The following is a 27,646-nucleotide window of genomic DNA, read 5'->3' as shown; positions in this document are numbered from 1 at the left end:
TTGTAAACTTACCTGAACTAGCAGCAGTTGTCTTTGTGGGGCTTATGTTGTTTGTTGTCATTGTAGTTGTAGGCACATTTGTGGTTGTCATAGTTATCGCAGATGCAGTTGAAATTGTTGTGGATGTGCTTGTTGTAGTTGCATGCACAGTTGTGGATGTCATCATTGTTGCTGTCGTAGTTGTCGGATTCCAGGCCATTGCAGATGATGGAACTGCGATTGTAATGTAAGGCATATTGGATTTTGTCATAACTTGTGTTATAGTCATCAGCTTTATTGTGGTTGTAGTGGATGCAGTGTTAGTGGTTTGTACAGTTGTTGTGGAGGCAGTTATGGTAATGAATGTCACTGATGTAGAAGTTGATGTTCTTGCAGATGTCATGGCTTTTAAATAGGATGCTATTGTGGTCGTCTGTACTGCTGGTGGGTTGGTTTATTTCACATGTTTAAACTTACCTGTAGTAGTTGTAGTTTTTCGGCTTTGTGGTGCGTGTCTTTGACATATTTCTGCCATTAGTGGTATTTGCAGTTGGGGAGGTTACGGATGTAATTTTTGGTGTAGTAATGTAGTTCATCTTAATTGTAATTGATATAGTAATAAATGTAGTGTTTGACACAGTTGTGGATGTTGTAGTGGTCATATTTACAGTTGTAACAGATGTATATGTGCTTGTAGTTGTAGGCACAGTTTTAAAAGTCACCAATGTTGTACTTGGTGTCCAAGCTGTGTGCTTCATGGTCCTTGTGGAGAAAGAAGCTGTGCTTGTAGTGGAAGGTGCAATTGGGGATTTCATAATTTGTGTGACAGTTTTCAGTTTTACAGTGATTGCAGTTAGATGCAGTTGTCATTGTTACTGCTGTTGTTATAGATGTGAAGGTAACTGGTGTAGCAATTCGTGATGTACTTGTGGATGTCATGGGTATTATGCTGGATGCCATTGTGGTTGTGTGTTCGGTAGGTGGTTTAGTCGATGTCACACTTGTAAACTTACCTGTAGTAGCTGGACTTGTAGTCGGGGGCTTCGTCAACAACATGCTAGTAGTCGTTGGTGTTGTCGTTGATGCAGCTGTGCTTGTTGCAGTGGTAGAGGCAGTTGTGGTTCTCATGGTCGTTGGAGCTGGTGTTGTAGTCGATGCAGTTGTGCTTGTTGAAGTGGTAGATGCAGTTCTGGTTCTCATTGTCATTGAAGCTGGTGGTGTAGTCAATGCAGTTGTGCTCGATGTAGTGGTAGGTGCCACTGTGGATGTTGTAAAAGTCGTAGTTGGTGTTGTAGTTGATGCAGTTGTGATCGTCATAGTAGTTGGCGCCGCTGTGGATGTTGTAGTAGTCATAGTTGGTGATGTAGTAGTTGCCGTTGTGCTTGTTGTAGTGGTTGGCGCCACTGTGGATGTTGTAGTGGTCGTTGTTGGTGTTGTAGTTGAAGCTGTTGTGCTCGATGTAGTGGTAGGTGCCGCTGTAGATGTTGTAGTGGTTGTAGTTGGTGTTGTAGTTGTTGCCGTTGTGCTGGATGTACTGGTTGGTGCCGCAGTGGATGTTGTAGTGGTCGTAGTTGGTGTTGCAGTTGATGCCGTTGTGCTCGTTGTAGTGGTTGGCGCCACTGTGGATGTGGTAGTGGTCGTTGTTGGTGTTGTAGTTGATGCCGTTGTGCTTATTGTAGTGGTTGGCGCCACTGTGGATGTTGTAGTGGTCGTAGTTGGTGTTGTAGTTGTTGCCGTTGTGCTGGATGTACTGGTTGGCGCCACTGAGGATGTTGTAGTGGTCGTTGTTGGTGTTGTAGGTGATGCCGTTGTGCTTGTTGTAGTGGTTGGCGCCACTGTGGATGTTGTAGTGGTCGTAGTTGGTGTAGTAGTTGTTGCCGTTGTGCTGGATGTACTGGTTGGTGCCGCAGTGGATGTAGTGGTCGTAGTTGGTGTTGCAGTTGATGCCGTTGTGCTCGTTGTAGTGGTTGGCGCCACTGTGGATGTTGTAGTGGTCGTTGTTGGTGTTGTAGTTGAAACCGTTGTGCTCGATGTAGTGGTAGGAGCCGCTGTAGATGTTGTAGTGGTCGTAGTTGGTGTTATAGTTGTTGCCGTTGTGCTGGATGTACTGGTTGGTGCCGCTGTGGATGTGGTAGTGGTCGTAGTTGGTGTTGCAGTTGTTGCCGTTGTGCTGGATGTACTGGTTGCTGCCGCTGTGGATGTTGTAGTGGTCGTTGTAGGTGTTGTAGGTGATGCCGTTGTGCTTGTTGTAGTGGTTGGCGCCACTGTGGATGTTGTAGTGGTCGTTGTTGTTGAAGCTGTTGTGCTCGATGTAGTGGTAGGTGCCGCTGTAGATGTTGTAGTGGTCGTAGTTGGTGTTGTAGTTGTTGCCGTTGTGCTGGATGTACTTGTTGGTGCCGCAGTGGATGTTGTAGTGGTCGTAGTTGGTGTTGCAGTTGATACCGTTGTGCTGGATGTACTGGTTGGTGCCGCTGTGGATGTTGTAGTGGTCGTTGTTGGTGTTGTAGGTGATGCCGTTGTGCTTGTTGTAGTGGTTGGCGCCACTGTGGATGTTGTAGTGGTCGTTGTTGGTGTTGTAGTTGATGCCGTTGTGCTCGTTGTAGTGGTTGGCGCCACTGTGGATGTTGTAGTGGTCGTAGTTGGTGTTGCAGTTGCTGCCGTTGTGCTGGATGTACTGGTTGCTGCCGCAGTGGATGTTGTAGTGGTCGTTGTTGGTGTTGTAGGTGATGCCGTTGTGCTTGTTGTAGTGGTTGGCGCCACTGTGGATGTTGTAGTGGTCGTTGTTGTTGAAGCTGTTGTGCTCGATGTAGTGGTAGGTGCCGCTGTAGATGTTGTAGTGGTCGTAGTTGGTGTTGCAGTTGATGCCGTTGTGCTGGATGTACTGGTTGGTGCCACTGTGGATGTTGTAGTGGTCGTTGTTGGTGTTGTAGGTGATGCCGTTGTGCTTGTTGTAGTGGTTGGCGCCACTGTGGATGTTGTAGTGGTCGTTGTTGGTGTTGTAGTTGATGCCGTTGTGCTCGTTGTAGTGGTTGGCGCCACTGTGGATGTTGTAGTGGTCGTTGTTGGTGTTGTAGTTGATGCCGTTGTGCTCGTTGTAGTGGTTGGCGCCACTGTGGATGTTGTAGTGGTCGTAGTTGGTGTTGTAGTTGTTGCCGTTGTGCTGGATGTACTGGTTGGTGCCACTGTGGATGTTGTAGTGGTCGTTGTTGGTGTTGTAGGTGATGCCGTTGTGCTTGTTGTAGTGGTTGGCGCCACTGTGGATGTTGTAGTGGTCGTTGTTGGTGTTGTAGTTGAAGCTGTTGCGCTCGATGTAATGGTAGGTGCCGCTGTAGATGTTGTAGTGGTCGTAGTTGGTGTTGTAGTTGTTGCTGTTGTGCTGGATGTACTGGTTGGTGCCGCAGTGGATGTTGTAGTGGTCGTAGTTGGTGTTGCAGTTGATGCCGTTGTGCTCGTTGTAGTGGTTGGCGCCACTGTGGATGTGATAGTGGTCGTTGTTGGTGTTGTAGTTGATGCCGTTGTGCTTATTGTAGTGGTTGGCGCCACTGTGGATGTTGTAGTGGTCGTAGTTGGTGTTGTAGTTGTTGCCGTTGTGCTGGATGTACTGGTTGGCGCCACTGTGGATGTTGTAGTGGTCGTTGTTGGTGTTGTAGGTGATGCCGTTGTGTTTGTTGTAGTGGTTGGCGCCACTGTGGATGTTGTAGTGGTCATTGTTGGGGTTGTAGTTGAAGCCGTTGTGCTCGATGTAGTGGTAGGTGCCGCTGTAGATGTTGTAGTAGTCGTAGTTGGTGTTGTAGTTGTTGCCGTTGTGCTGGATGTACTGGTTGGTGCCGCTGTGGATGTGGTAGTGGTCGTAGTTGGTGTTGCAGTTGCTACCGTTGTGCTGGATGTACTGGTTGCTGCCGCTGTGGATGTTGTAGTGGTCGTTGTTGGTGTTGTAGGTGATGCCGTTGTGCTTCTTGTAGTGGTTGGCGCCACTGTGGATGTTGTAGTGGTCGTTGTTGTTGAAGCTGTTGTGCTCGATGTAGTGGTAGGTGCCGCTGTAGATGTTGTAGTGGTCGTAGTTGGTGTTGTAGTTGTTGCCGTTGTGCTGGATGTACTTGTTGGTGCCGCAGTGGATGTTGTAGTGGTCGTAGTTGGTGTTGCAGTTGATGCCGTTGTGCTGGATGTACTGGTTGGTGCCACTGTGGATGTTGTAGTGGTCGTTGTTGGTGTTGTAGGTGATGCCGTTGTGCTTGTTGTAGTGGTTGGCGCCACTGTGGATGTTGTAGTGGTCGTTGTTGGTGTTGTAGTTGATGCCGTTGTGCTTGTTGTAGTGGTTGGCGCCACTGTGGATGTTGTAGTGGTCGTAGTTGGTGTTGTAGTTGTTGCCGTTGTGCTGGATGTACTGGTTGGTGCCACTGTGGATGTTGTAGTGGTCGTTGTTGGTGTTGTAGGTGATGCCGTTGTGCTTGTTGTAGTGGTTGGCGCCACTGTGGATGTTGTAGTGGTCGTTGTTGGTGTTGTAGTTGAACCTGTTGCGCTCGATGTAGTGGTAGGTGCCGCTGTAGATGTTGTAGTGGTCGTAGTTGGTGTTGTAGTTGTTGCCGTTGTGCTGGATGTACTGGTTGGTGCCGCAGTGGATGTTGTAGTGGTCGTAGTTGGTGTTGCAGTTGATGCCGTTGTGCTCGTTGTAGTGGTTGGCGCCACTGTGGATGTGGTAGTGGTCGTTGTTGGTGTTGTAGTTGATGCCGTTGTGCTTATTGTAGTGGTTGGCGCCACTGTGGATGTTGTAGTGGTCGTAGTTGGTGTTGTAGTTGTTGCCGTTGTGCTGGATGCACTGGTTGGCGCCACTGTGGATGTTGTAGTGGTCGTAGTTGGTGTTGTAGGTGATGCCGTTGTGCTTGTTGTAGTGGTTGGCGCCACTGTGGATGTTGTAGTGGTCGTTGTTGGTGTTGTAGGTGATGGCGTTGTGCTTGTTGTAGTGGTTGGCGCCACTGTGGATGTTGTAGTGGTCATTATTGGTGTTGTATTTGAAGCCGTTGTGCTTGATGTAGTGGTAGGTGCCGCTGTAGATGTTGTAGTGGTCGTAGTTGGTGTTGTAGGTGATGCCGTTGTGCTTGTTGTAGTGGTTGGCGCCACTGTGGATGTTGTAGTGGTCGTTGTTGGTGTTGTAGTTGAAACTGTTGCGCTCGATGTAGTGGTAGGTGCCGCTGTAGATGTTGTAGTGGTCGTAGTTGGTGTTGTAGTTGTTGCCGTTGTGCTGGATGTACTGGTTGGTGCCGCAGTGGATGTTGTAGTGGTCGTATTTGGTGTTGCAGTTGATGCCGTTGTGCTGGATGTACTGGTTGGCGCCACTGTGGATGTTGTAGTGGTCGTTGTTGGTGTTGTAGGTGATGCCGTTGTGCTTGTTGTAGTGGTTGGCGCCACTGTGGATGTTGTAGTGGTCGTTGTTGGTGTTGTAGGTGATGCCGTTGTGCTGGATGTACTGGTTGGTGCCACTGTGGATGTTGTAGTGGTCGTTGTTGGTGTTGTAGGTGATGCCGTTGTGCTTGTTGTAGTGGTTGGCGCCACTGTGGATGTTGTAGTGGTCGTTGTTGGTGTTGTAGGTGATGCCGTTGTGCTGGATGTACTGGTTGGTGCCACTGTGAATGTTGTAGTGGTCGTTGTTGGTGTTGTAGGTGATGCCGTTGTGCTTGTTGTAGTGGTTGGCGCCACTGTGGATGTTGTAGTGGTCGTTATTGGTGTTGTAGTTGAAGCCGTTGTGCTTGATGTAGTGGTAGGTGCCGCTGTAGATGTTGTAGTAGTCGTAGTTGGTGTTGTAGTTGTTGCCGTTGTGCTGGATGTACTGGTTGGTGCCGCAGTGGATGTTGTAGTGGTCGTAGTTGGTGTTGCAGTTGATGCCGTTGTGCTGGATGTACTGGTTGGTGCCACTGTGGATGTTGTAGTGGTCGTTGTTGTTGAAGCTGTTGTGCTCGATGTAGTGGTAGGTGCCGCTGTAGATGTTGTAGTGGTCGTAGTTGGTGTTGTAGTTGTTGCCGTTGTGCTGGATGTACTTGTTGGTGCCGCAGTGGATGTTGTAGTGGTCGTAGTTGGTGTTGCAGTTGATGCCGTTGTGCTGGATGTACTGGTTGGTGCCACTGTGGATGTTGTAGTGGTCGTTGTTGGTGTTGTAGGTGATGCCGTTGTGCTTGTTGTAGTGGTTGGCGCCACTGTGGATGTTGTAGTGGTCGTTATTGGTGTTGTAGTTGAAGCCGTTGTGCTTGATGTAGTGGTAGGTGCCGCTGTAGATGTTGTAGTGGTCGTAGTTGGTGTTGTAGTTGTTGCCGTTGTGCTGGATGTACTGGTTGGTGCCACTGTGGATGTTGTAGTGGTCGTTGTTGGTGTTGTAGGTGATGCCGTTGTGCTTGTTGTAGTGGTTGGCGCCACTGTGGATGTTGTAGTGGTCGTTATTGGTGTTGTAGTTGAAGCCGTTGTGCTTGATGTAGTGGTAGGTGCCGCTGTAGATGTTGTAGTAGTCGTAGTTGGTGTTGTAGTTGTTGCCGTTGTGCTGGATGTACTGGTTGGTGCCGCAGTGGATGTTGTAGTGGTCGTAGTTGGTGTTGCAGTTGATGCCGTTGTGCTGGATGTACTGGTTGCTGCCGCTGTGGATGTTGTAGTGGTCGTTGATGGTGTTGTAGGTGATGCCGTTGTGCTTGTTGTAGTGGTTGGCGCCGCTGTGGATGTTGTAGTGGTCGTTGTTGATGTTGTAGTTGAAGCTGTTGTGCTCGATGTAGTGGTAGGTGCCGCTGTAGATGTTGTAGTGGTCGTAGTTGGTGTTGTAGTTGTTGCCGTTGTGCTGGATGTACTGGTTGCTGCCGCAGTGGATGTTGTACTGGTCGTAGTTGGTGTTGTAGGTGATGCCGTTGTGCTTGTTGTAGTGGTTGGCGCCACTGTGGATGTTGTAGTGGTCGTTGTTGGTGTTGTAGTTGAAGCTGTTCCGCTCGATGTAGTGGTTGGCGCCACTGTGGATGTTGTAGTGGTCGTTATTGGTGTTGTAGTTGAAGCCGTTGTGCTTGATGTAGTGGTAGGTGCCGCTGTAGATGTTGTAGTGGTCGTAGTTGGTGTTGTAGTTGTTGCCGTTGTGCTGGATGTACTGGTTGGTGCCACTGTGGATGTTGTAGTGGTCGTAGTTGGTGTTGCAGTTGATGCCGTTGTGCTGGATGTACTGGTTGCTGCCGCTGTGGATGTTGTAGTGGTCGTTGATGGTGTTGTAGGTGATGCCGTTGTGCTTGTTGTAGTGGTTGGCGCCGCTGTGGATGTTGTAGTGGTCGTTGTTGATGTTGTAGTTGAAGCTGTTGTGCTCGATGTAGTGGTAGGTGCCGCTGTAGATGTTGTAGTGGTCGTAGTTGGTGTTGTAGTTGTTGCCGTTGTGCTGGATGTACTGGTTGGTGCCGCAGTGGATGTTGTACTGGTCGTAGTTGGTGTTGCAGTTGATGCCGTTGTGCTGGATGTACTGGTTGGCGCCACTGTGGATGTTGTAGTGGTCGTTGTTGGTGTTGTAGTTGATGCCGTTGTGCTTGTTGTAGTGGTTGGCGCCACTGTGGATGTTGTAGTGGTCGTTGTTGGTGTTGTAGTTGATGCCGTTGTGCTTGTTGTTGTGGTTGGCGCCACTGTGGATATTGTAGTGGTCGTAGTTGGTGTTGTAGTTGTTGCCGTTGTGCTGGATGTACTGGTTGGTGCCACTGTGGATGTTGTAGTGGTCGTTGTTGGTGTTGTAGGTGATGCCGTTGTGCTTGTTGTAGTGGTTGGCGCCACTGTGGATGTTGTAGTGGTCGTTATTGGTGTTGTAGTTGAAGCCGTTGTGCTTGATGTAGTGGTAGGTGCCGCTGTAGATGTTGTAGTGGTCGTAGTTGGTGTTGTAGTTGTTGCCGTTGTGCTGGATGTACTGGTTGGTGCCACTGTGGATGTTGTAGTGGTCGTTGTTGGTGTTGTAGGTGATGCCGTTGTGCTTGTTGTAGTGGTTGGCGCCACTGTGGATGTTGTAGTGGTCGTTATTGGTGTTGTAGTTGAAGCCGTTGTGCTTGATGTAGTGGTAGGTGCCGCTGTAGATGTTGTAGTAGTCGTAGTTGGTGTTGTAGTTGTTGCCGTTGTGCTGGATGTACTGGTTGGTGCCGCAGTGGATGTTGTAGTGGTCGTAGTTGGTGTTGCAGTTGATGCCGTTGTGCTGGATGTACTGGTTGCTGCCGCTGTGGATGTTGTAGTGGTCGTTGATGGTGTTGTAGTTGATGCCGTTGTGCTTGTTGTAGTGGTTGGCGCCACTGTGGATGTTGTAGTGGTCGTTGTTGGTGTTGTAGTTGATGCCGTTGTGCTTGTTGTTGTGGTTGGCGCCACTGTGGATATTGTAGTGGTCGTAGTTGGTGTTGTAGTTGTTGCCGTTGTGCTGGATGTACTGGTTGGTGCCACTGTGGATGTTGTAGTGGTCGTTGTTGGTGTTGTAGGTGATGCCGTTGTGCTTGTTGTAGTGGTTGGCGCCACTGTGGATGTTGTAGTGGTCGTTATTGGTGTTGTAGTTGAAGCCGTTGTGCTTGATGTAGTGGTAGGTGCCGCTGTAGATGTTGTAGTAGTCGTAGTTGGTGTTGTAGTTGTTGCCGTTGTGCTGGATGTACTGGTTGGTGCCGCAGTGGATGTTGTAGTGGTCGTAGTTGGTGTTGCAGTTGATGCCGTTGTGCTGGATGTACTGGTTGCTGCCGCTGTGGATGTTGTAGTGGTCGTTGATGGTGTTGTAGGTGATGCCGTTGTGCTTGTTGTAGTGGTTGGCGCCGCTGTGGATGTTGTAGTGGTCGTTGTTGATGTTGTAGTTGAAGCTGTTGTGCTCGATGTAGTGGTAGGTGCCGCTGTAGATGTTGTAGTGGTCGTAGTTGGTGTTGTAGTTGTTGCCGTTGTGCTGGATGTACTGGTTGGTGCCGCAGTGGATGTTGTACTGGTCGTAGTTGGTGTTGCAGTTGATGCCGTTGTGCTGGATGTACTGGTTGGCGCCACTGTGGATGTTGTAGTGGTCGTTGTTGGTGTTGTAGTTGATGCCGTTGTGCTTGTTGTAGTGGTTGGCGCCACTGTGGATGTTGTAGTGGTCGTTGTTGGTGTTGTAGTTGATGCCGTTGTGCTTGTTGTTGTGGTTGGCGCCACTGTGGATATTGTAGTGGTCGTAGTTGGTGTTGTAGTTGTTGCCGTTGTGCTGGATGTACTGGTCGGTGCCACTGTGGATGTTGTAGTGGTCGTTGTTGGTGTTGTAGGTGATGCCGTTGTGCTTGTTGTAGTGGTTGGCGCCACTGTGGATGTTGTAGTGGTCGTTATTGGTGTTGTAGTTGAAGCCGTTGTGCTTGATGTAGTGGTAGGTGCCGCTGTAGATGTTGTAGTGGTCGTAGTTGGTGTTGTAGTTGTTGCCGTTGTGCTGGATGTACTGGTCGGTGCCACTGTGGATGTTGTAGTGGTCGTTGTTGGTGTTGTAGGTGATGCCGTTGTGCTTGTTGTAGTGGTTGGCGCCACTGTGGATGTTGTAGTGGTCGTTATTGGTGTTGTAGTTGAAGCCGTTGTGCTTGATGTAGTGGTAGGTGCCGCTGTAGATGTTGTAGTAGTCGTAGTTGGTGTTGTAGTTGTTGCCGTTGTGCTGGATGTACTGGTTGGTGCCGCAGTGGATGTTGTAGTGGTCGTAGTTGGTGTTGCAGTTGATGCCGTTGTGCTGGATGTACTGGTTGCTGCCGCTGTGGATGTTGTAGTGGTCGTTGATGGTGTTGTAGGTGATGCCGTTGTGCTTGTTGTAGTGGTTGGCGCCACTGTGGATGTTGTAGTGGTCGTTGTTGGTGTTGTAGGTGATGCCGTTGTGCTGGATGTACTGGTTGGTGCCACTGTGAATGTTGTAGTGGTCGTTGTTGGTGTTGTAGGTGATGCCGTTGTGCTTGTTGTAGTGGTTGGCGCCACTGTGGATGTTGTAGTGGTCGTTATTGGTGTTGTAGTTGAAGCCGTTGTGCTTGATGTAGTGGTAGGTGCCGCTGTAGATGTTGTAGTAGTCGTAGTTGGTGTTGTAGTTGTTGCCGTTGTGCTGGATGTACTGGTTGGTGCCGCAGTGGATGTTGTAGTGGTCGTAGTTGGTGTTGCAGTTGATGCCGTTGTGCTGGATGTACTGGTTGGTGCCACTGTGGATGTTGTAGTGGTCGTTGTTGGTGTTGTAGGTGATGCTGTTGTGCTTGTTGTAGTGGTTGGCGCCACTGTGGATGTTGTAGTGGTCGTTGTTGTTGAAGCTGTTGTGCTCGATGTAGTGGTAGGTGCCGCTGTAGATGTTGTAGTGGTCGTAGTTGGTGTTGTAGTTGTTGCCGTTGTGCTGGATGTACTTGTTGGTGCCGCAGTGGATGTTGTAGTGGTCGTAGTTGGTGTTGCAGTTGATGCCGTTGTGCTGGATGTACTGGTTGGTGCCACTGTGGATGTTGTAGTGGTCGTTGTTGGTGTTGTAGGTGATGCCGTTGTGCTTGTTGTAGTGGTTGGCGCCACTGTGGATGTTGTAGTGGTCGTTATTGGTGTTGTAGTTGAAGCCGTTGTGCTTGATGTAGTGGTAGGTGCCGCTGTAGATGTTGTAGTGGTCGTAGTTGGTGTTGTAGTTGTTGCCGTTGTGCTGGATGTACTGGTTGGTGCCACTGTGGATGTTGTAGTGGTCGTTGTTGGTGTTGTAGGTGATGCCGTTGTGCTTGTTGTAGTGGTTGGCGCCACTGTGGATGTTGTAGTGGTCGTTATTGGTGTTGTAGTTGAAGCCGTTGTGCTTGATGTAGTGGTAGGTGCCGCTGTAGATGTTGTAGTAGTCGTAGTTGGTGTTGTAGTTGTTGCCGTTGTGCTGGATGTACTGGTTGGTGCCGCAGTGGATGTTGTAGTGGTCGTAGTTGGTGTTGCAGTTGATGCCGTTGTGCTGGATGTACTGGTTGCTGCCGCTGTGGATGTTGTAGTGGTCGTTGATGGTGTTGTAGGTGATGCCGTTGTGCTTGTTGTAGTGGTTGGCGCCGCTGTGGATGTTGTAGTGGTCGTTGTTGATGTTGTAGTTGAAGCTGTTGTGCTCGATGTAGTGGTAGGTGCCGCTGTAGATGTTGTAGTGGTCGTAGTTGGTGTTGTAGTTGTTGCCGTTGTGCTGGATGTACTGGTTGGTGCCGCAGTGGACATTGTACTGGTCGTAGTTGGTGTTGCAGTTGATGCCGTTGTGCTGGATGTACTGGTTGGCGCCACTGTGGATGTTGTAGTGGTCGTTGTTGGTGTTGTAGTTGATGCCGTTGTGCTTGTTGTTGTGGTTGGCGCCACTGTGGATATTGTAGTGGTCGTAGTTGGTGTTGTAGTTGTTGCCGTTGTGCTGGATGTACTGGTTGGTGCCACTGTGGATGTTGTAGTGGTCGTTGTTGGTGTTGTAGGTGATGCCGTTGTGCTTGTTGTAGTGGTTGGCGCCACTGTGGATGTTGTAGTGGTCGTTGTTGGTGTTGTAGTTGAAGCTGTTGCGCTCGATGTAGTGGTTGGCGCCACTGTGGATGTTGTAGTGGTCGTTGTTGGTGTTGTAGTTGAAGCCGTTGTGCTTGATGTAGTGGTAGGTGCCGCTGTAGATGTTGTAGTAGTCGTAGTTGGTGTTGCAGTTGATGCCGTTGTGCTGGATGTACTGGTTGCTGCCGCTGTGGATGTTGTAGTGGTCGTTGATGGTGTTGTAGGTGATGCCGTTGTGCTTGTTGTAGTGGTTGGCGACACTGTGGATGTTGTAGTGGTCGTTGTTGGTGTTGTAGTTGATGCCGTTGTGCTTGTTGTTGTGGTTGGCGCCACTGTGGATATTGTAGTGGTCGTAGTTGGTGTTGTAGTTGTTGCCGTTGTGCTGGATGTACTGGTTGGTGCCACTGTGGATGTTGTAGTGGTCGTTGTTGGTGTTGTAGGTGATGCCGTTGTGCTTGTTGTAGTGGTTGGCGCCACTGTGGATGTTGTAGTGGTCGTTATTGGTGTTGTAGTTGAAGCCGTTGTGCTTGATGTAGTGGTAGGTGCCGCTGTAGATGTTGTAGTAGTCGTAGTTGGTGTTGCAGTTGTTGCCGTTGTGCTGGATGTACTGGTTGGTGCCGCAGTGGATGTTGTAGTGGTCGTAGTTGGTGTTGCAGTTGATGCCGTTGTGCTGGATGTACTGGTTGCTGCCGCTGTGGATGTTGTAGTGGTCGTTGTTGATGTTGTAGTTGAAGCTGTTGTGCTCGATGTAGTGGTAGGTGCCGCTGTAGATGTTGTAGTGGTCGTAGTTGGTGTTGTAGTTGATGCCGTTGTGCTTGTTGTAGTGGTTGGCGCCACTGTGGATGTTGTAGTGGTCGTTGTTGGTGTTGTAGTTGATGCCGTTGTGCTTGTTGTTGTGGTTGGCGCCACTGTGGATATTGTAGTGGTCGTAGTTGGTGTTGTAGTTGTTGCCGTTGTGCTGGATGTACTGGTTGGTGCCACTGTGGATGTTGTAGTGGTCGTTGTTGGTGTTGTAGGTGATGCCGTTGTGCTTGTTGTAGTGGTTGGCGCCACTGTGGATGTTGTAGTGGTCGTTATTGGTGTTGTAGTTGAAGCCGTTGTGCTTGATGTAGTGGTAGGTGCCGCTGTAGATGTTGTAGTGGTCGTAGTTGGTGTTGTAGTTGTTGCCGTTGTGCTGGATGTACTGGTCGGTGCCACTGTGGATGTTGTAGTGGTCGTTGTTGGTGTTGTAGGTGATGCCGTTGTGCTTGTTGTAGTGGTTGGCGCCACTGTGGATGTTGTAGTGGTCGTTATTGGTGTTGTAGTTGAAGCCGTTGTGCTTGATGTAGTGGTAGGTGCCGCTGTAGATGTTGTAGTAGTCGTAGTTGGTGTTGTAGTTGTTGCCGTTGTGCTGGATGTACTGGTTGGTGCCGCAGTGGATGTTGTAGTGGTCGTAGTTGGTGTTGCAGTTGATGCCGTTGTGCTGGATGTACTGGTTGCTGCCGCTGTGGATGTTGTAGTGGTCGTTGATGGTGTTGTAGGTGATGCCGTTGTGCTAGTTGTAGTGGTTGGCGCCGCTGTGGATGTTGTAGTGGTCGTTGTTGATGTTGTAGTTGAAGCTGTTGTGCTCGATGTAGTGGTAGGTGCCGCTGTAGATGTTGTAGTGGTCGTAGTTGGTGTTGTAGTTGTTGCCGTTGTGCTGGATGTACTGGTTGGTGCCGCAGTGGATGTTGTACTGGTCGTAGTTGGTGTTGCAGTTGATGCCGTTGTGCTGGATGTACTGGTTGGCGCCACTGTGGATGTTGTAGTGGTCGTTGTTGGTGTTGTAGTTGATGCCGTTGTGCTTGTTGTAGTGGTTGGCGCCACTGTGGATGTTGTAGTGGTCGTTGTTGGTGTTGTAGTTGATGCCGTTGTGCTTGTTGTTGTGGTTGGCGCCACTGTGGATATTGTAGTGGTCGTAGTTGGTGTTGTAGTTGTTGCCGTTGTGCTGGATGTACTGGTTGGTGCCACTGTGGATGTTGTAGTGGTCGTTGTTGGTGTTGTAGGTGATGCCGTTGTGCTTGTTGTAGTGGTTGGCGCCACTGTGGATGTTGTAGTGGTCGTTATTGGTGTTGTAGTTGAAGCCGTTGTGCTTGATGTAGTGGTAGGTGCCGCAGTGGATGTTGTACTGGTCGTAGTTGGTGTTGTAGTTGTTGCCGTTGTGCTGGATGTACTGGTCGGTGCCACTGTGGATGTTGTAGTGGTCGTTGTTGGTGTTGTAGGTGATGCCGTTGTGCTTGTTGTAGTGGTTGGCGCCACTGTGGATGTTGTAGTGGTCGTTATTGGTGTTGTAGTTGAAGCCGTTGTGCTTGATGTAGTGGTAGGTGCCGCTGTAGATGTTGTAGTAGTCGTAGTTGGTGTTGTAGTTGTTGCCATTGTGCTGGATGTACTGGTTGGTGCCGCAGTGGATGTTGTAGTGGTCGTAGTTGGTGTTGCAGTTGATGCCGTTGTACTGGATGTACTGGTTGCTGCCGCTGTGGATGTTGTAGTGGTCGTTGATGGTGTTGTAGGTGATGCCGTTGTGCTTGTTGTAGTGGTTGGCGCCGCTGTGGATGTTGTAGTGGTCGTTGTTGATGTTGTAGTTGAAGCTGTTGTGCTCGATGTAGTGGTAGGTGCCGCTGTAGATGTTGTAGTGGTCGTAGTTGGTGTTGTAGTTGTTGCCGTTGTGCTGGATGTACTGGTTGGTGCCGCAGTGGATGTTGTACTGGTCGTAGTTGGTGTTGCAGTTGATGCCGTTGTGCTGGATGTACTGGTTGGCGCCACTGTGGATGTTGTAGTGGTCGTTGTTGGTGTTGTAGTTGATGCCGTTGTGCTTGTTGTAGTGGTTGGCGCCACTGTGGATGTTGTAGTGGTCGTTGTTGGTGTTGTAGTTGATGCCGTTGTGCTTGTTGTTGTGGTTGGCGCCACTGTGGATATTGTAGTGGTCGTAGTTGGTGTTGTAGTTGTTGCCGTTGTGCTGGATGTACTGGTTGGTGCCACTGTGGATGTTGTAGTGGTCGTTGTTGGTGTTGTAGGTGATGCCGTTGTGCTTGTTGTAGTGGTTGGCGCCACTGTGGATGTTGTAGTGGTCGTTATTGGTGTTGTAGTTGAAGCCGTTGTGCTTGATGTAGTGGTAGGTGCCGCTGTAGATGTTGTAGTGGTCGTAGTTGGTGTTGTAGTTGTTGCCGTTGTGCTGGATGTACTGGTCGGTGCCACTGTGGATGTTGTAGTGGTCGTTGTTGGTGTTGTAGGTGATGCCGTTGTGCTTGTTGTAGTGGTTGGCGCCACTGTGGATGTTGTAGTGGTCGTTATTGGTGTTGTAGTTGAAGCCGTTGTGCTTGATGTAGTGGTAGGTGCCGCTGTAGATGTTGTAGTAGTCGTAGTTGGTGTTGTAGTTGTTGCCATTGTGCTGGATGTACTGGTTGGTGCCGCAGTGGATGTTGTAGTGGTCGTAGTTGGTGTTGCAGTTGATGCCGTTGTACTGGATGTACTGGTTGCTGCCGCTGTGGATGTTGTAGTGGTCGTTGATGGTGTTGTAGGTGATGCCGTTGTGCTTGTTGTAGTGGTTGGCGCCGCTGTGGATGTTGTAGTGGTCGTTGTTGATGTTGTAGTTGAAGCTGTTGTGCTCAATGTAGTGGTAGGTGCCGCTGTAGATGTTGTAGTGGTCGTAGTTGGTGTTGTAGTTGTTGCCGTTGTGCTGGATGTACTGGTTGGTGCCGCAGTGGATGTTGTAGTGGTCGTTGTTGGTGTTGTAGGTGATGCCGTTGTGCTTGTTGTAGTGGTTGGCGCCACTGTGGATGTTGTAGTGGTCGTTATTGGTGTTGTAGTTGAAGCCGTTGTGCTTGATGTAGTGGTAGGTGCCGCTGTAGATGTTGTAGTAGTCGTAGTTGGTGTTGTAGTTGTTGCCATTGTGCTGGATGTACTGGTTGGTGCCGCAGTGGATGTTGTAGTGGTCGTAGTTGGTGTTGCAGTTGATGCCGTTGTACTGGATGTACTGGTTGCTGCCGCTGTGGATGTTGTAGTGGTCGTTGATGGTGTTGTAGGTGATGCCGTTGTGCTTGTTGTAGTGGTTGGCGCCGCTGTGGATGTTGTAGTGGTCGTTGTTGATGTTGTAGTTGAAGCTGTTGTGCTCGATGTAGTGGTAGGTGCCGCTGTAGATGTTGTAGTGGTCGTAGTTGGTGTTGTAGTTGTTGCCGTTGTGCTGGATGTACTGGTTGGTGCCGCAGTGGATGTTGTACTGGTCGTAGTTGGTGTTGCAGTTGATGCCGTTGTGCTGGATGTACTGGTTGGCGCCACTGTGGATGTTGTAGTGGTCGTTGTTGGTGTTGTAGTTGATGCCGTTGTGCTTGTTGTAGTGGTTGGCGCCACTGTGGATGTTGTAGTGGTCGTTGTTGGTGTTGTAGTTGATGCCGTTGTGCTTGTTGTTGTGGTTGGCGCCACTGTGGATATTGTAGTGGTCGTAGTTGGTGTTGTAGTTGTTGCCGTTGTGCTGGATGTACTGGTTGGTGCCACTGTGGATGTTGTAGTGGTCGTTGTTGGTGTTGTAGGTGATGCCGTTGTGCTTGTTGTAGTGGTTGGCGCCACTGTGGATGTTGTAGTGGTCGTTATTGGTGTTGTAGTTGAAGCCGTTGTGCTTGATGTAGTGGTAGGTGCCGCTGTAGATGTTGTAGTGGTCGTAGTTGGTGTTGTAGTTGTTGCCGTTGTGCTGGATGTACTGGTCGGTGCCACTGTGGATGTTGTAGTGGTCGTTGTTGGTGTTGTAGGTGATGCCGTTGTGCTTGTTGTAGTGGTTGGCGCCACTGTGGATGTTGTAGTGGTCGTTATTGGTGTTGTAGTTGAAGCCGTTGTGCTTGATGTAGTGGTAGGTGCCGCTGTAGATGTTGTAGTAGTCATAGTTGGTGTTGTAGTTGTTGCCATTGTGCTGGATGTACTGGTTGGTGCCGCAGTGGATGTTGTAGTGGTCGTAGTTGGTGTTGCAGTTGATGCCGTTGTACTGGATGTACTGGTTGCTGCCGCTGTGGATGTTGTAGTGGTCGTTGATGGTGTTGTAGGTGATGCCGTTGTGCTTGTTGTAGTGGTTGGCGCCGCTGTGGATGTTGTAGTGGTCGTTGTTGATGTTGTAGTTGAAGCTGTTGTGCTCAATGTAGTGGTAGGTGCCGCTGTAGATGTTGTAGTGGTCGTAGTTGGTGTTGTAGTTGTTGCCGTTGTGCTGGATGTACTGGTTGGTGCCGCAGTGGATGTTGTACTGGTCGTAGTTGGTGTTGCAGTTGATGCCGTTGTGCTGGATGTACTGGTTGGCGCCACTGTGGATGTTGTAGTGGTCGTTGTTGGTGTTGTAGTTGATGCCGTTGTGCTTGTTGTTGTGGTTGGCGCCACTGTGGATATTGTAGTGGTCGTAGTTGGTGTTGTAGTTGTTGCCGTTGTGCTGGATGTACTGGTTGGTGCCACTGTGGATGTTGTAGTGGTCGTTGTTGGTGTTGTAGGTGATGCCGTTGTGCTTGTTGTAGTGGTTGGCGCCACTGTGGATGTTGTAGTGGTCGTTATTGGTGTTGTAGTTGAAGCCGTTGTGCTTGATGTAGTGGTAGGTGCCGCTGTAGATGTTGTAGTAGTCGTAGTTGGTGTTGTAGTTGTTGCCGTTGTGCTGGATGTACTGGTTGGTGCCGCAGTGGATGTTGTAGTGGTCGTAGTTGGTGTTGCAGTTGATGCCGTTGTGCTGGATGTACTGGTTGCTGCCGCTGTGGATGTTGTAGTGGTCGTTGATGGTGTTGTAGGTGATGCCGTTGTGCTTGTTGTAGTGGTTGGCGCCGCTGTGGATGTTGTAGTGGTCGTTGTTGATGTTGTAGTTGAAGCTGTTGTGCTCGATGTAGTGGTAGGTGCCGCTGTAGATGTTGTAGTGGTCGTAGTTGGTGTTGTAGTTGTTGCCGTTGTGCTGGATGTACTGGTTGGTGCCGCAGTGGATGTTGTACTGGTCGTAGTTGGTGTTGCAGTTGATGCCGTTGTGCTGGATGTACTGGTTGGCGCCACTGTGGATGTTGTAGTGGTCGTTGTTGGTGTTGTAGTTGATGCCGTTGTGCTTGTTGTAGTGGTTGGCGCCACTGTGGATGTTGTAGTGGTCGTTGTTGGTGTTGTAGTTGATGCCGTTGTGCTTGTTGTTGTGGTTGGCGCCACTGTGGATATTGTAGTGGTCGTAGTTGGTGTTGTAGTTGTTGCCGTTGTGCTGGATGTACTGGTTGGTGCCACTGTGGATGTTGTAGTGGTCGTTGTTGGTGTTGTAGGTGATGCCGTTGTGCTTGTTGTAGTGGTTGGCGCCACTGTGGATGTTGTAGTGGTCGTTGTTGGTGTTGTAGTTGAAGCTGTTGCGCTCGATGTAGTGGTTGGCGCCACTGTGGATGTTGTAGTGGTCGTTGTTGGTGTTGTAGTTGAAGCTGTTGCGCTCGATGTAGTGGTAGGTGCCGCTGTGGATGTTGTAGTGGTCGTAGTTGGTGTTGTAGTTGTTGCCGTTGTGCCGGATGTACTGGTTGGTGCCGCAGTGGATGTTGTAGTGGTCGTAGTTGGTGTTGCAGTTGATGCCGTTGTGCTCGTTGTAGTGGTTGGCGCCACTGTGGATGTTGTAGTGGTCGTTGTTGGTGTTGTAGTTGAAGCCGTTGTACTCGATGTAGTGGTAGGAGCCGCTGTGGATGTTGTAGTGGTCGTTGTTGGTGTTGTAGGTGATGCCGTTGCGCTCGATGTAGTGGTTGGCGCCACTGTGGATGTTGTAGTGGTCGTTGTTGGTGTTGTAGTTGAAGCCGTTGCGCCCGATGTAGTGGTAGGTGCCGCTGTAGATGTTGTAGTGGTCGTAGTTGGTGTTGTAGTTGTTGCCGTTGTGCCGGATGTACTGGTTGGTGCCGCAGTGGATGTTGTAGTGGTCGTAGTTGGTGTTGCAGTTGATGCCGTTGTGCTTGTTGTAGTGGTTGGCGCCACTGTGGATGTGGTAGTGGTCGTTGTTGGTGTTGTAGTTGTTGCCGTTGTACTGGATGTACTGGTTGCTGCTGCTGTGGATGTTGTAGTGGTCGTAGTTGGTGTTGTAGTTGTTGCCGTTGTGCTGGATGTACTGGTTGCTGCCGCTGTGGATGTTGTAGTGGTCGTTGTTGGTGTTGTAGGTGATGCCGTTGTGCTTGTTGTAGTGGTTGGCGCCGCTGTGGATGTTGTAGTGGTCGTAGTTGGTGTTGCAGTTGATGCCGTTGTGCTGGATGTACTGGTTGCTGCCGCTGTGGATGTTGTAGTGGTCGTTGTTGGTGTTGTAGGTGATGCCGTTGTGCTTGTTGTAGTGGTTGGCGCCACTGTGGATGTTGTAGTGGTCGTTATTGGTGTTGTAGTTGAAGCCGTTGTGCTTGATGTAGTGGTAGGTGCCGCTGTAGATGTTGTAGTGGTCGTAGTTGGTGTTGTAGTTGTTGCCGTTGTGCTGGATGTACTGGTTGGTGCCGCAGTGGATGTTGTAGTGGTCGTAGTTGGTGTTGCAGTTGATGCCGTTGTGCTCGTTGTAGTGGTTGGCGCCACTGTGGATGTTGTAGTGGTCGTAGTTGGTGTCGTAGTTGAAGCTGTTGTGCTCGATGTAGTGGTAGGTGCCGCTGTAGATGTTGTAGTGGTCGTAGTTGGTGTTGTAGTTGTTGCCGTTGTGCTGGATGTACTGGTTGGTGCCGCAGTGGATGTTGTTGTGGTCGTAGTTGGTGTTGCAGTTGATGCCGTTGTGCTCGTTGTAGTGGTTGGCGCCACTGTGGATGTGGTAGTGGTCGTTGTTGGTGTTGTAGTTGTTGCCGTTGTGCTGGATGTACTGGTTGGTGCCGCAGTGGATGTTGTAGTGGTCGTAGTTGGTGTTGCAGTTGATGCCGTTGTGCTCGTTGTAGTGGTTGGCGCCACTGTGGATGTTGTAGTGGTCGTTGTTGGTGTTGTAGTTGAAGCCGTTGTGCTCGATGTAGTGGTAGGAGCCGCTGTAGATGTTGTAGTGGTTGTAGTTGGTGTTGTAGTTGTTGCCGTTGTGCTGGATGTACTGGTTGGTGCCGCTGTGGATGTGGTAGTGGTCGTAGTTGGTGTTGCAGTTGTTGCCGTTGTGCTGGATGTACTTGTTGCTGTCGTTGTGGATGTTGTAGTGGTCGTTGTTGGTGTTGTAGGTGATGCCGTTGTGCTTGTTGTAGTGGTTGGCGCCGCTGTGGATGTTGTAGTGGTCGTTGTTGGTGTTGTAGTTGTTGCCGTTGCGCTGGATGTACTGGTTGGTGCCGCAGTGGATGTTGTAGTGGTCGTAGTTGGTGTTGCAGTTGATGCCGTTGTGCTCGTTGTAGTGGTTGGCGCCACTGTGGATGTTGTAGTGGTCGTTATTGGTGTTGTAGTTGAAGCCGTAGTGCTTGATGTAGTGGTAGGTGCCGCTGTAGATGTTGTAGTAGTCGTAGTTGGTGTTGTAGTTGTTGCCGTTGTGCTGGATGTACTGGTTGGTGCCGCAGTGGATGTTGTAGTGGTCGTACTTGGTATTGCAGTTGATGCCGTTGTGCTGGATGTACTGGTTGCTGCCGCTGTGGATGTTGTAGTGGTCGTTGTTGGTGTTGTAGGTGATGCCGTTGTGCTTGTTGTAGTGGTTGGCGCCGCTGTGGATGTTGTAGTGCTCGTTGTTGGTGTTGTAGTTGTTGCCGTTGTGCTGGATGTACTGGTTGGTGCCGCAGTGGATGTTGTAGTGGTCGTAGTTGGTGTTGCAGTTGATGCCGTTGTGCTCGTTGTAGTGGTTGGCGCCACTGTGGATGTGGTAGTGGTCGTTGTTGGTGTTGTAGTTGTTGCCGTTGTGCTGGATGTACTGGTTGGTGCCGCAGTGGATGTTGTAGTGGTCGTAGTTGGTGTTGCAGTTGATGCCGTTGTGCTGGATGTACTGGTTGGTGCCTCAGTGGATGTTGTAGTGGTCGTAGTTGGTGTTGCAGTTGATGCCGTTGTGCTCGTTGTAGTGGTAGGAGCCGCTGTAGATGTTGTAGTGGTTGTAGTTGGTGTTGTAGTTGTTGCCGATGTGCTGGATGTACTGGTTGGTGCCGCTGTGGATGTGGTAGTGGTCGTAGTTGCTGTTGCAGTTGTTGCCGTTGTGCTGGATGTACTGGTTGCTGTCGCTGTGGATGTTGTAGTGGTCGTTGTTGGTGTTGTAGGTGATGCCGTTGTGCTTGTTGTAGTGGTTGGCGCCGCTGTGGATGTTGTAGTGGTCGTTGTTGGTGTTGTAGTTGAAGCCGTTGTGCTCGATGTAGTGGTAGGTGCCGCTGTAGATGTTGTAGTGGTCGTAGTTGGTGTTGTAGTTGTTGCCGTTGCGCTGGATGTACTGGTTGGTGCCGCAGTGGATGTTGTAGTGGTCGTAGTTGGTGTTGCAGTTGATGCCGTTGTGCTCGTTGTAGTGGTTGGCGCCACTGTGGATGTTGTAGTGGTCGTTATTGGTGTTGTAGTTGAAGCCGTAGTGCTTGATGTAGTGGTAGGTGCCGCTGTAGATGTTGTAGTAGTCGTAGTTGGTGTTGTAGTTGTTGCCGTTGTGCTGGATGTACTGGTTGGTGTCGCAGTGGATGTTGTAGTGGTCGTAGTTGGTATTGCAGTTGATGCCGTTGTGCTGGATGTACTGGTTGGCGCTGCTGTGGATGTTGTAGTGGTCGTTGTTGGTGTTGTAGTTGTTGCCGTTGTGCTGGATGTACTGGTTGGTGCCGCAGTGGATGTTGTAGTGGTCGTAGTTGGTGTTGCAGTTGATGCCGTTGTGCTCGTTGTAGTGGTTGGCGCCACTGTGGATGTGGTAGTGGTCGTTGTTGGTGTTGTAGTTGTTGCCGTTGTGCTGGATGTACTGGTTGGTGCCGCAGTGGATGTTGTAGTGGTCGTAGTTGGTGTTGCAGTTGATGCCGTTGTGCTCGTTGTAGTGGTTGGCGCCACTGTGGATGTTGTAGTGGTCGTTGTTGGTGTTGTAGGTGATGCCGTTGTGCTTGTTGTAGTGGTTGGCGCCGCTGTGGATGTTGTAGTGGTCGTTGTTGGTGTTGTAGTTGAAGCTGTTGTGCTCGATGTAGTGGTAGGTGCCGCTGTAGATGTTGTAGTGGTCGTAGTTGGTGTTGTAGTTGTTGCCGTTGTGCTGGATGTACTGGTTGGTGCCGCAGTGGATGTTGTTGTGGTCGTAGTTGGTGTTGCAGTTGATGCCGTTGTGCTCGTTGTAGTGGTTGGCGCCACTGTGGATGTGGTAGTGGTCGTTGTTGGTGTTGTAGTTGTTGCCGTTGTGCTGGATGTACTGGTTGGTGCCGCAGTGGATGTTGTAGTGGTCGTAGTTGGTGTTGCAGTTGATGCCGTTGTGCTCGTTGTAGTGGTTGGCGCCACTGTGGATGTTGTAGTGGTCGTTGTTGGTGTTGTAGTTGAAGCCGTTGTGCTCGATGTAGTGGTAGGAGCCGCTGTAGATGTTGTAGTGGTTGTAGTTGGTGTTGTAGTTGTTGCCGTTGTGCTGGATGTACTGGTTGGTGCCGCTGTGGATGTGGTAGTGGTCGTAGTTGGTGTTGCAGTTGTTGCCGTTGTGCTGGATGTACTTGTTGCTGTCGTTGTGGATGTTGTAGTGGTCGTTGTTGGTGTTGTAGGTGATGCCGTTGTGCTTGTTGTAGTGGTTGGCGCCGCTGTGGATGTTGTAGTGGTCGTTGTTGGTGTTGCAGTTGATGCCGTTGTGCTCGTTGTAGTGGTTGGCGCCACTGTGGATGTGGTAGTGGTCGTTGTTGGTGTTGTAGTTGTTGCCGTTGTGCTGGATGTACTGGTTGGTGCCGCAGTGGATGTTGTAGTGGTCGTAGTTGGTGTTGCAGTTGATGCCGTTGTGCTCGTTGTAGTGGTTGGCGCCACTGTGGATGTGGTAGTGGTCGTTGTTGGTGTTGTAGTTGTTGCCGTTGTGCTGGATGTACTGGTTGGTGCCGCAGTGGATGTTGTAGTGGTCGTAGTTGGTGTTGCAGTTGATGCCGTTGTGCTGGATGTACTGGTTGGTGCCTCAGTGGATGTTGTAGTGGTCGTAGTTGGTGTTGCAGTTGATGCCGTTGTGCTCGTTGTAGTGGTAGGAGCCGCTGTAGATGTTGTAGTGGTTGTAGTTGGTGTTGTAGTTGTTGCCGATGTGCTGGATGTACTGGTTGGTGCCGCTGTGGATGTGGTAGTGGTCGTAGTTGCTGTTGCAGTTGTTGCCGTTGTGCTGGATGTACTGGTTGCTGTCGCTGTGGATGTTGTAGTGGTCGTTGTTGGTGTTGTAGGTGATGCCGTTGTGCTTGTTGTAGTGGTTGGCGCCGCTGTGGATGTTGTAGTGGTCGTTGTTGGTGTTGTAGTTGAAGCCGTTGTGCTCGATGTAGTGGTAGGTGCCGCTGTAGATGTTGTAGTGGTCGTAGTTGGTGTTGTAGTTGTTGCCGTTGCGCTGGATGTACTGGTTGGTGCCGCAGTGGATGTTGTAGTGGTCGTAGTTGGTGTTGCAGTTGATGCCGTTGTGCTCGTTGTAGTGGTTGGCGCCACTGTGGATGTTGTAGTGGTCGTTATTGGTGTTGTAGTTGAAGCCGTAGTGCTTGATGTAGTGGTAGGTGCCGCTGTAGATGTTGTAGTAGTCGTAGTTGGTGTTGTAGTTGTTGCCGTTGTGCTGGATGTACTGGTTGGTGTCGCAGTGGATGTTGTAGTGGTCGTAGTTGGTATTGCAGTTGATGCCGTTGTGCTGGATGTACTGGTTGGCGCTGCTGTGGATGTTGTAGTGGTCGTTGTTGGTGTTGTAGTTGTTGCCGTTGTGCTGGATGTACTGGTTGGTGCCGCAGTGGATGTTGTAGTGGTCGTAGTTGGTGTTGCAGTTGATGCCGTTGTGCTCGTTGTAGTGGTTGGCGCCACTGTGGATGTGGTAGTGGTCGTTGTTGGTGTTGTAGTTGTTGCCGTTGTGCTGGATGTACTGGTTGGTGCCGCAGTGGATGTTGTAGTGGTCGTAGTTGGTGTTGCAGTTGATGCCGTTGTGCTCGTTGTAGTGGTTGGCGCCACTGTGGATGTTGTAGTGGTCGTTGTTGGTGTTGTAGGTGATGCCGTTGTGCTTGTTGTAGTGGTTGGCGCCGCTGTGGATGTTGTAGTGGTCGTTGTTGGTGTTGTAGTTGAAGCTGTTGTGCTCGATGTAGTGGTAGGTGCCGCTGTAGATGTTGTAGTGGTCGTAGTTGGTGTTGTAGTTGTTGCCGTTGTGCTGGATGTACTGGTTGGTGCCGCAGTGGATGTTGTACTGGTCGTAGTTGGTGTTGCAGTTGATGCCGTTGTGCTGGATGTACTGGTTGGTGCCACTGTGGATGTTGTAGTGGTCGTTGTTGGTGTTGTAGGTGATGCTGTTGTGCTCGATGTAGTGGTAGGAGCCGCTGTAGATGTTGTAGTGGTCGTAGTTGGTGTTGTAGTTGTTGCCGTTGTGCTGGATGTACTGGTTGGGGCCGCTGTGGATGTGGTAGTGGTCGTAGTTGGTGTTGCAGTTGTTGCCGTTGTGCTGGATGTACTGGTTGCTGCCGCTGTGGATGTTGTAGTGGTCGTTGTTGGTGATGTAGGTGATGCCGTTGTGCTTGTTGTAGTGGTTGGCACCACTGTGGATGTTGTAGTGGTCGTTGTTGGTGTTGTAGTTGAAGCCGTTGTGCTAGATGTAGTGGTTGGAGCCGCTGTAGATGTTGTAGTGGCCGTAGTTGGTGTTGTAGTTGTTGCTGTTGCGCTGGATGTACTGGTTGGTGCCGCAGTGGATGTTGTAGTGGTCGTAGTTGGTGTTGCAGTTGATGCCGTTGTGCTCGTTGTAGTGGTTGGCGCCACTGTGGATGTTGTAGTGGTCGTTGTTGGTGTTGTAGTTGAAGCCGTTGTGCTCGATGTAGTGGTAGGAGCCGCTGTAGATGTTGTAGTGGTTGTAGTTGGTGTTGTAGTTGTTGCCGTTGTGCTGGATGTACTGGTTGGTGCCGCTGTGGATGTGGTAGTGGTCGTAGTTGGTGTTGCAGTTGTTGCCGTTGTGCTGGATGTACTTGTTGCTGTCGCTGTGGATGTTGTAGTGGTCGTTGTTGGTGTTGTAGGTGATGCCGTTGTGCTTGTTGTAGTGGTTGGCGCCGCTGTGGATGTTGTAGTGGTCGTTGTTGGTGTTGTAGTTGAAGCCGTTGTGCTCGATGTAGTGGTAGGTGCCGCTGTAGATGTTGTAGTGGTCGTAGTTGGTGTTGTAGTTGTTGCCGTTGCGCTGGATGTACTGGTTGGTGCCGCAGTGGATGTTGTAGTGGTCGTAGTTGGTGTTGCAGTTGATGCCGTTGTGCTCGTTGTAGTGGTTGGCGCCACTGTGGATGTTGTAGTGGTCGTTATTGGTGTTGTAGTTGAAGCCGTAGTGCTTGATGTAGTGGTAGGTGCCGCTGTAGATGTTGTAGTAGTCGTAGTTGGTGTTGTAGTTGTTGCCGTTGTGCTGGATGTACTGGTTGGTGCCGCAGTGGATGTTGTAGTGGTCGTAGTTGGTATTGCAGTTGATGCCGTTGTGCTGGATGTACTGGTTGGCGCTGCTGTGGATGTTGTAGTGGTCGTTGTTGGTGTTGTAGTTGTTGCCGTTGTGCTGGATGTACTGGTTGGTGCCGCAGTGGATGTTGTAGTGGTCGTAGTTGGTGTTGCAGTTGATGCCGTTGTGCTCGTTGTAGTGGTTGGCGCCACTGTGGATGTGGTAGTGGTCGTTGTTGGTGTTGTAGTTGTTGCCGTTGTGCTGGATGTACTGGTTGGTGCCGCAGTGGATGTTGTAGTGGTCGTTGTTGGTGTTGTAGGTGATGCCGTTGTGCTGGATGTACTGGTTGGTGCCGCTGTGGATGTTGTAGTGGTCGTTGTTGGTGTTGTAGGTGATGCCGTTGTGCTTGTTGTAGTGGTTGGCGCCGCTGTGGATGTTGTAGTGGTCGTTGTTGGTGTTGTAGTTGAAGCCGTTGTGCTCGATGTAGTGGTAGGAGCCGCTGTAGATGTTGTAGTGGTTGTAGTTGGTGTTGTAGTTGTTGCCGTTGTGCTCGACGTACTGGTTGGTGCCGCTGTGGATGTGGTAGTGGTCGTAGTTGGTGTTGCAGTTGTTGCCGTTGTGCTGGATGTACTGGTTGGTGCCGCAGTGGATGTTGTAGTGGTCGTTGTTGGTGTTGTAGGTGATGCCGTTGTGCTTGTTGTAGTGGTTGGCGCCACTGTGGATGTTGTAGTGGTAGTTGTTGGTGTTGTAGTTGAAGCCGTTGTGCTCGATGTAGTGGTAGGTGCCGCTGTTGATGTTGTAGTGGTCGTAGTTGGTGTTGTAGTTGTTGCTGTTGTGCTGGATGTACTGGTTGGTGCCGCAGTGGATGTTGTAGTGGTCGTAGTTGGTGTTGCAGTTGATGCCGTTGTGCTCGTTGTAGTGGTTGGCGCCACTGTGGATGTTGTAGTGGTCGTTGTTGGTGTTGTAGTTGAAGCCGTTGTGCTCGATGTAGTGGTAGGAGCCGCTGTAGATGTTGTAGTGGTTGTAGTTGGTGTTGTAGTTGTTGCCGTTGTGCTGGATGAAGTGGTTGGTGCTGCTGTAGATGTTGTAGTGGTCGTTGTTGGTGTAGTAGGTGATGCCGTTGTGCTTGTTGTAGTGGTTGGCGCCGCTGTGGATGTTGTAGTGGTCGTTGTTGGTGTTGCAGTTGTTGCCGTTGTGCTGGATGTACTGGTTGGTGCCGCAGTGGATGTTGTAGTGGTCGTAGTTGGTGTTGCAGTTGATGCCGTTGTGCTCGTTGTAGTGGTTGGCGCCACTGTGGATGTTGTAGTGGTCATTGTTGGTGTTGTAGTTGAAGCTGTTGTGCTCGATGTAGTGGTAGGAGCCGCTGTGGATGTTGTAGTGGTTGTAGTTGGTGTTGTAGTTGTTGCCGTTGTGCTTGTTGTAGTGGTTGGCGCCGCTGTGGATGTTGTAGTGGTCGTTGTTGGTGTTGTAGGTGATGCCGTTGTGCTTGTTGTAGTGGTTGGCGCCGCTGTGGATCTTGTAGTGGTCGTTGTTGGTGTTGTAGGTGATGCCGTTGTGCTTGTTGTAGTGGTTGGCGCCGCTGTGGATCTTGTAGTGGTCGTTGTTGGTGTTGTAGTTGAAGCCGTTGTGCTCGATGTAGTGGTAGGAGCCGCTGTAGATGTTGTAGTGGTCGTTGTTGGTGTTGTAGTTGAAGCAGTTGTGCTCGATGTAGTGGTTGCTGCCGCTGTAGATGTTGTAGTGGTCGTAGTTGGTGTTGTAGTTGTTGCCGTTGTGCTGGATGTACTGGTTGGTGCCGCTGTAGATGTTGTAGTGGTCGTAGTTGGTGTTGTAGTTGTTGCCGTTGTGCTGGATGTACTGGTTGGTGCCGCAGTGGATGTTGTAGTGGTCGTAGTTGGTGTTGTAGTTGTTGCCGTTGTGCTGGATGTACTGGTTGCTGCCGCTGTGGATGTTGTAGTGGTCGTTGTTGGTGTTGTAGGTGATGCCGTTGTGCTCGTTGTAGTGGTTGGTGCCGCTGTGGATGTTGTAGTGGTCGTTGTTGGTGTTGTAGTTGAAGCTGTTGTGCTCGATGTAGTGGTAGGTGCCGCTGTAGATGTTGTAGTGGTCGTAGTTGGTGTTGTAGTTGTTGCTGTTGTGCTGGATGTACTGGTTGGCGCCGCTGTGGATGTTGTAGTGGTCGTTGTTGGTGTTGTAGTTGTTGCCGTTGTGCTCGATGTAGTGGTAGGAGCCGCTGTAGATGTGGTAGTGGTCGTAGTTGGTGTTGTAGTTGTTGCTGTTGTGCTGGATGTACCGGTTGGTGCCGCTGTGGTAGTGGTCGTAGTTGGTGTTGCAGTTGATGCCGTTGTGCTCGTTGTAGTGGTTGGCGCCACTGTGGATGTTATAGTGGTCGTTGTTGGTGTTGTAGTTGAAGCTGTTGTGCTCGATGTAGTGGTAGGTGCCGCTGTAGATGTTGTAGTGGTCGTAGTTGGTATTGTAGTTGTTGCTGTTGTGCTGGATGTACTGGTTGGTGCCGCAGTGGATGTTGTAGTGGTCGCCGTTGTGCTCGTTGTAGTGGTTGGCGCCACTGTGGATGTTGTAGTGGTCATTGTTGGTGTTGTAGTTGAAGCCGTTGTGCTCGATGTAGTGGTAGGAGCCGCTGTAGATGTTGTAGTGGTTGTAGTTGGTGTTGTAGTTGTTGCCGTTGTGCTGGATGAAGTGGTTGGTGCTGCTGTAGATGTTGTAGTGGTCGTTGTTGGTGTTGTAGGTGATGCCGTTGTGCTTGTTGTA

The 27,646-nt window shown here is 50.3% G+C and overlaps 3 protein-coding genes across 3 annotated transcripts in view; all 3 read right to left on the bottom strand.

The window, feature by feature from the left end:
* The window catches only part of LOC140583134 (uncharacterized), a gene marked incomplete at its 3' end in the record, with an annotated part of 46,702 nt that extends 46,199 nt beyond the window's left edge, over positions 1-503 (bottom strand). The window contains exons 1-2 of the mRNA XM_072707774.1: positions 457-503; positions 77-213 (exon numbers count right to left, since the gene is read on the bottom strand). Of these exons, the coding sequence (XP_072563875.1) occupies positions 77-213; positions 457-503 (184 nt within the window). The remainder of the gene's footprint in view (positions 1-76; positions 214-456) is intronic.
* LOC111861086 (uncharacterized) overlaps positions 1-14,844 on the bottom strand; it is a 167,139-nt gene extending 152,295 nt beyond the window's left edge. Inside the window, exons 1-9 of the mRNA XM_072707093.1 lie at positions 14,130-14,844; positions 13,923-14,048; positions 13,007-13,079; positions 12,551-12,820; positions 12,186-12,454; positions 10,261-10,910; positions 7,515-8,604; positions 3,717-5,600; positions 993-3,305 (exon numbers count right to left, since the gene is read on the bottom strand). Of these exons, the coding sequence (XP_072563194.1) occupies positions 993-3,305; positions 3,717-5,600; positions 7,515-8,604; positions 10,261-10,910; positions 12,186-12,454; positions 12,551-12,820; positions 13,007-13,079; positions 13,923-14,048; positions 14,130-14,844 (7,390 nt within the window). The remainder of the gene's footprint in view (positions 1-992; positions 3,306-3,716; positions 5,601-7,514; positions 8,605-10,260; positions 10,911-12,185; positions 12,455-12,550; positions 12,821-13,006; positions 13,080-13,922; positions 14,049-14,129) is intronic.
* Positions 14,845-15,486: 642 nt separating this feature from the next.
* Positions 15,487-27,646, bottom strand: part of LOC111840512 (uncharacterized) — a gene marked incomplete at its 3' end in the record, with an annotated part of 36,473 nt that continues 24,313 nt past the window's right edge. Inside the window, exons 18-23 of the mRNA XM_072707092.1 lie at positions 26,315-27,182; positions 25,011-26,089; positions 22,635-23,294; positions 20,135-20,558; positions 18,971-20,035; positions 15,487-16,432 (exon numbers count right to left, since the gene is read on the bottom strand). Of these exons, the coding sequence (XP_072563193.1) occupies positions 15,487-16,432; positions 18,971-20,035; positions 20,135-20,558; positions 22,635-23,294; positions 25,011-26,089; positions 26,315-27,182 (5,042 nt within the window). The remainder of the gene's footprint in view (positions 16,433-18,970; positions 20,036-20,134; positions 20,559-22,634; positions 23,295-25,010; positions 26,090-26,314; positions 27,183-27,646) is intronic.

Source organism: Paramormyrops kingsleyae, chromosome 25, assembly GCF_048594095.1.
Source record: "Paramormyrops kingsleyae isolate MSU_618 chromosome 25, PKINGS_0.4, whole genome shotgun sequence".
NCBI lineage: Eukaryota > Metazoa > Chordata > Actinopteri > Osteoglossiformes > Mormyridae > Paramormyrops > Paramormyrops kingsleyae.
The sequence above is the reverse complement of the archived record's forward strand: the minus strand, read 5'-3'. Positions and strand labels throughout refer to the sequence as shown.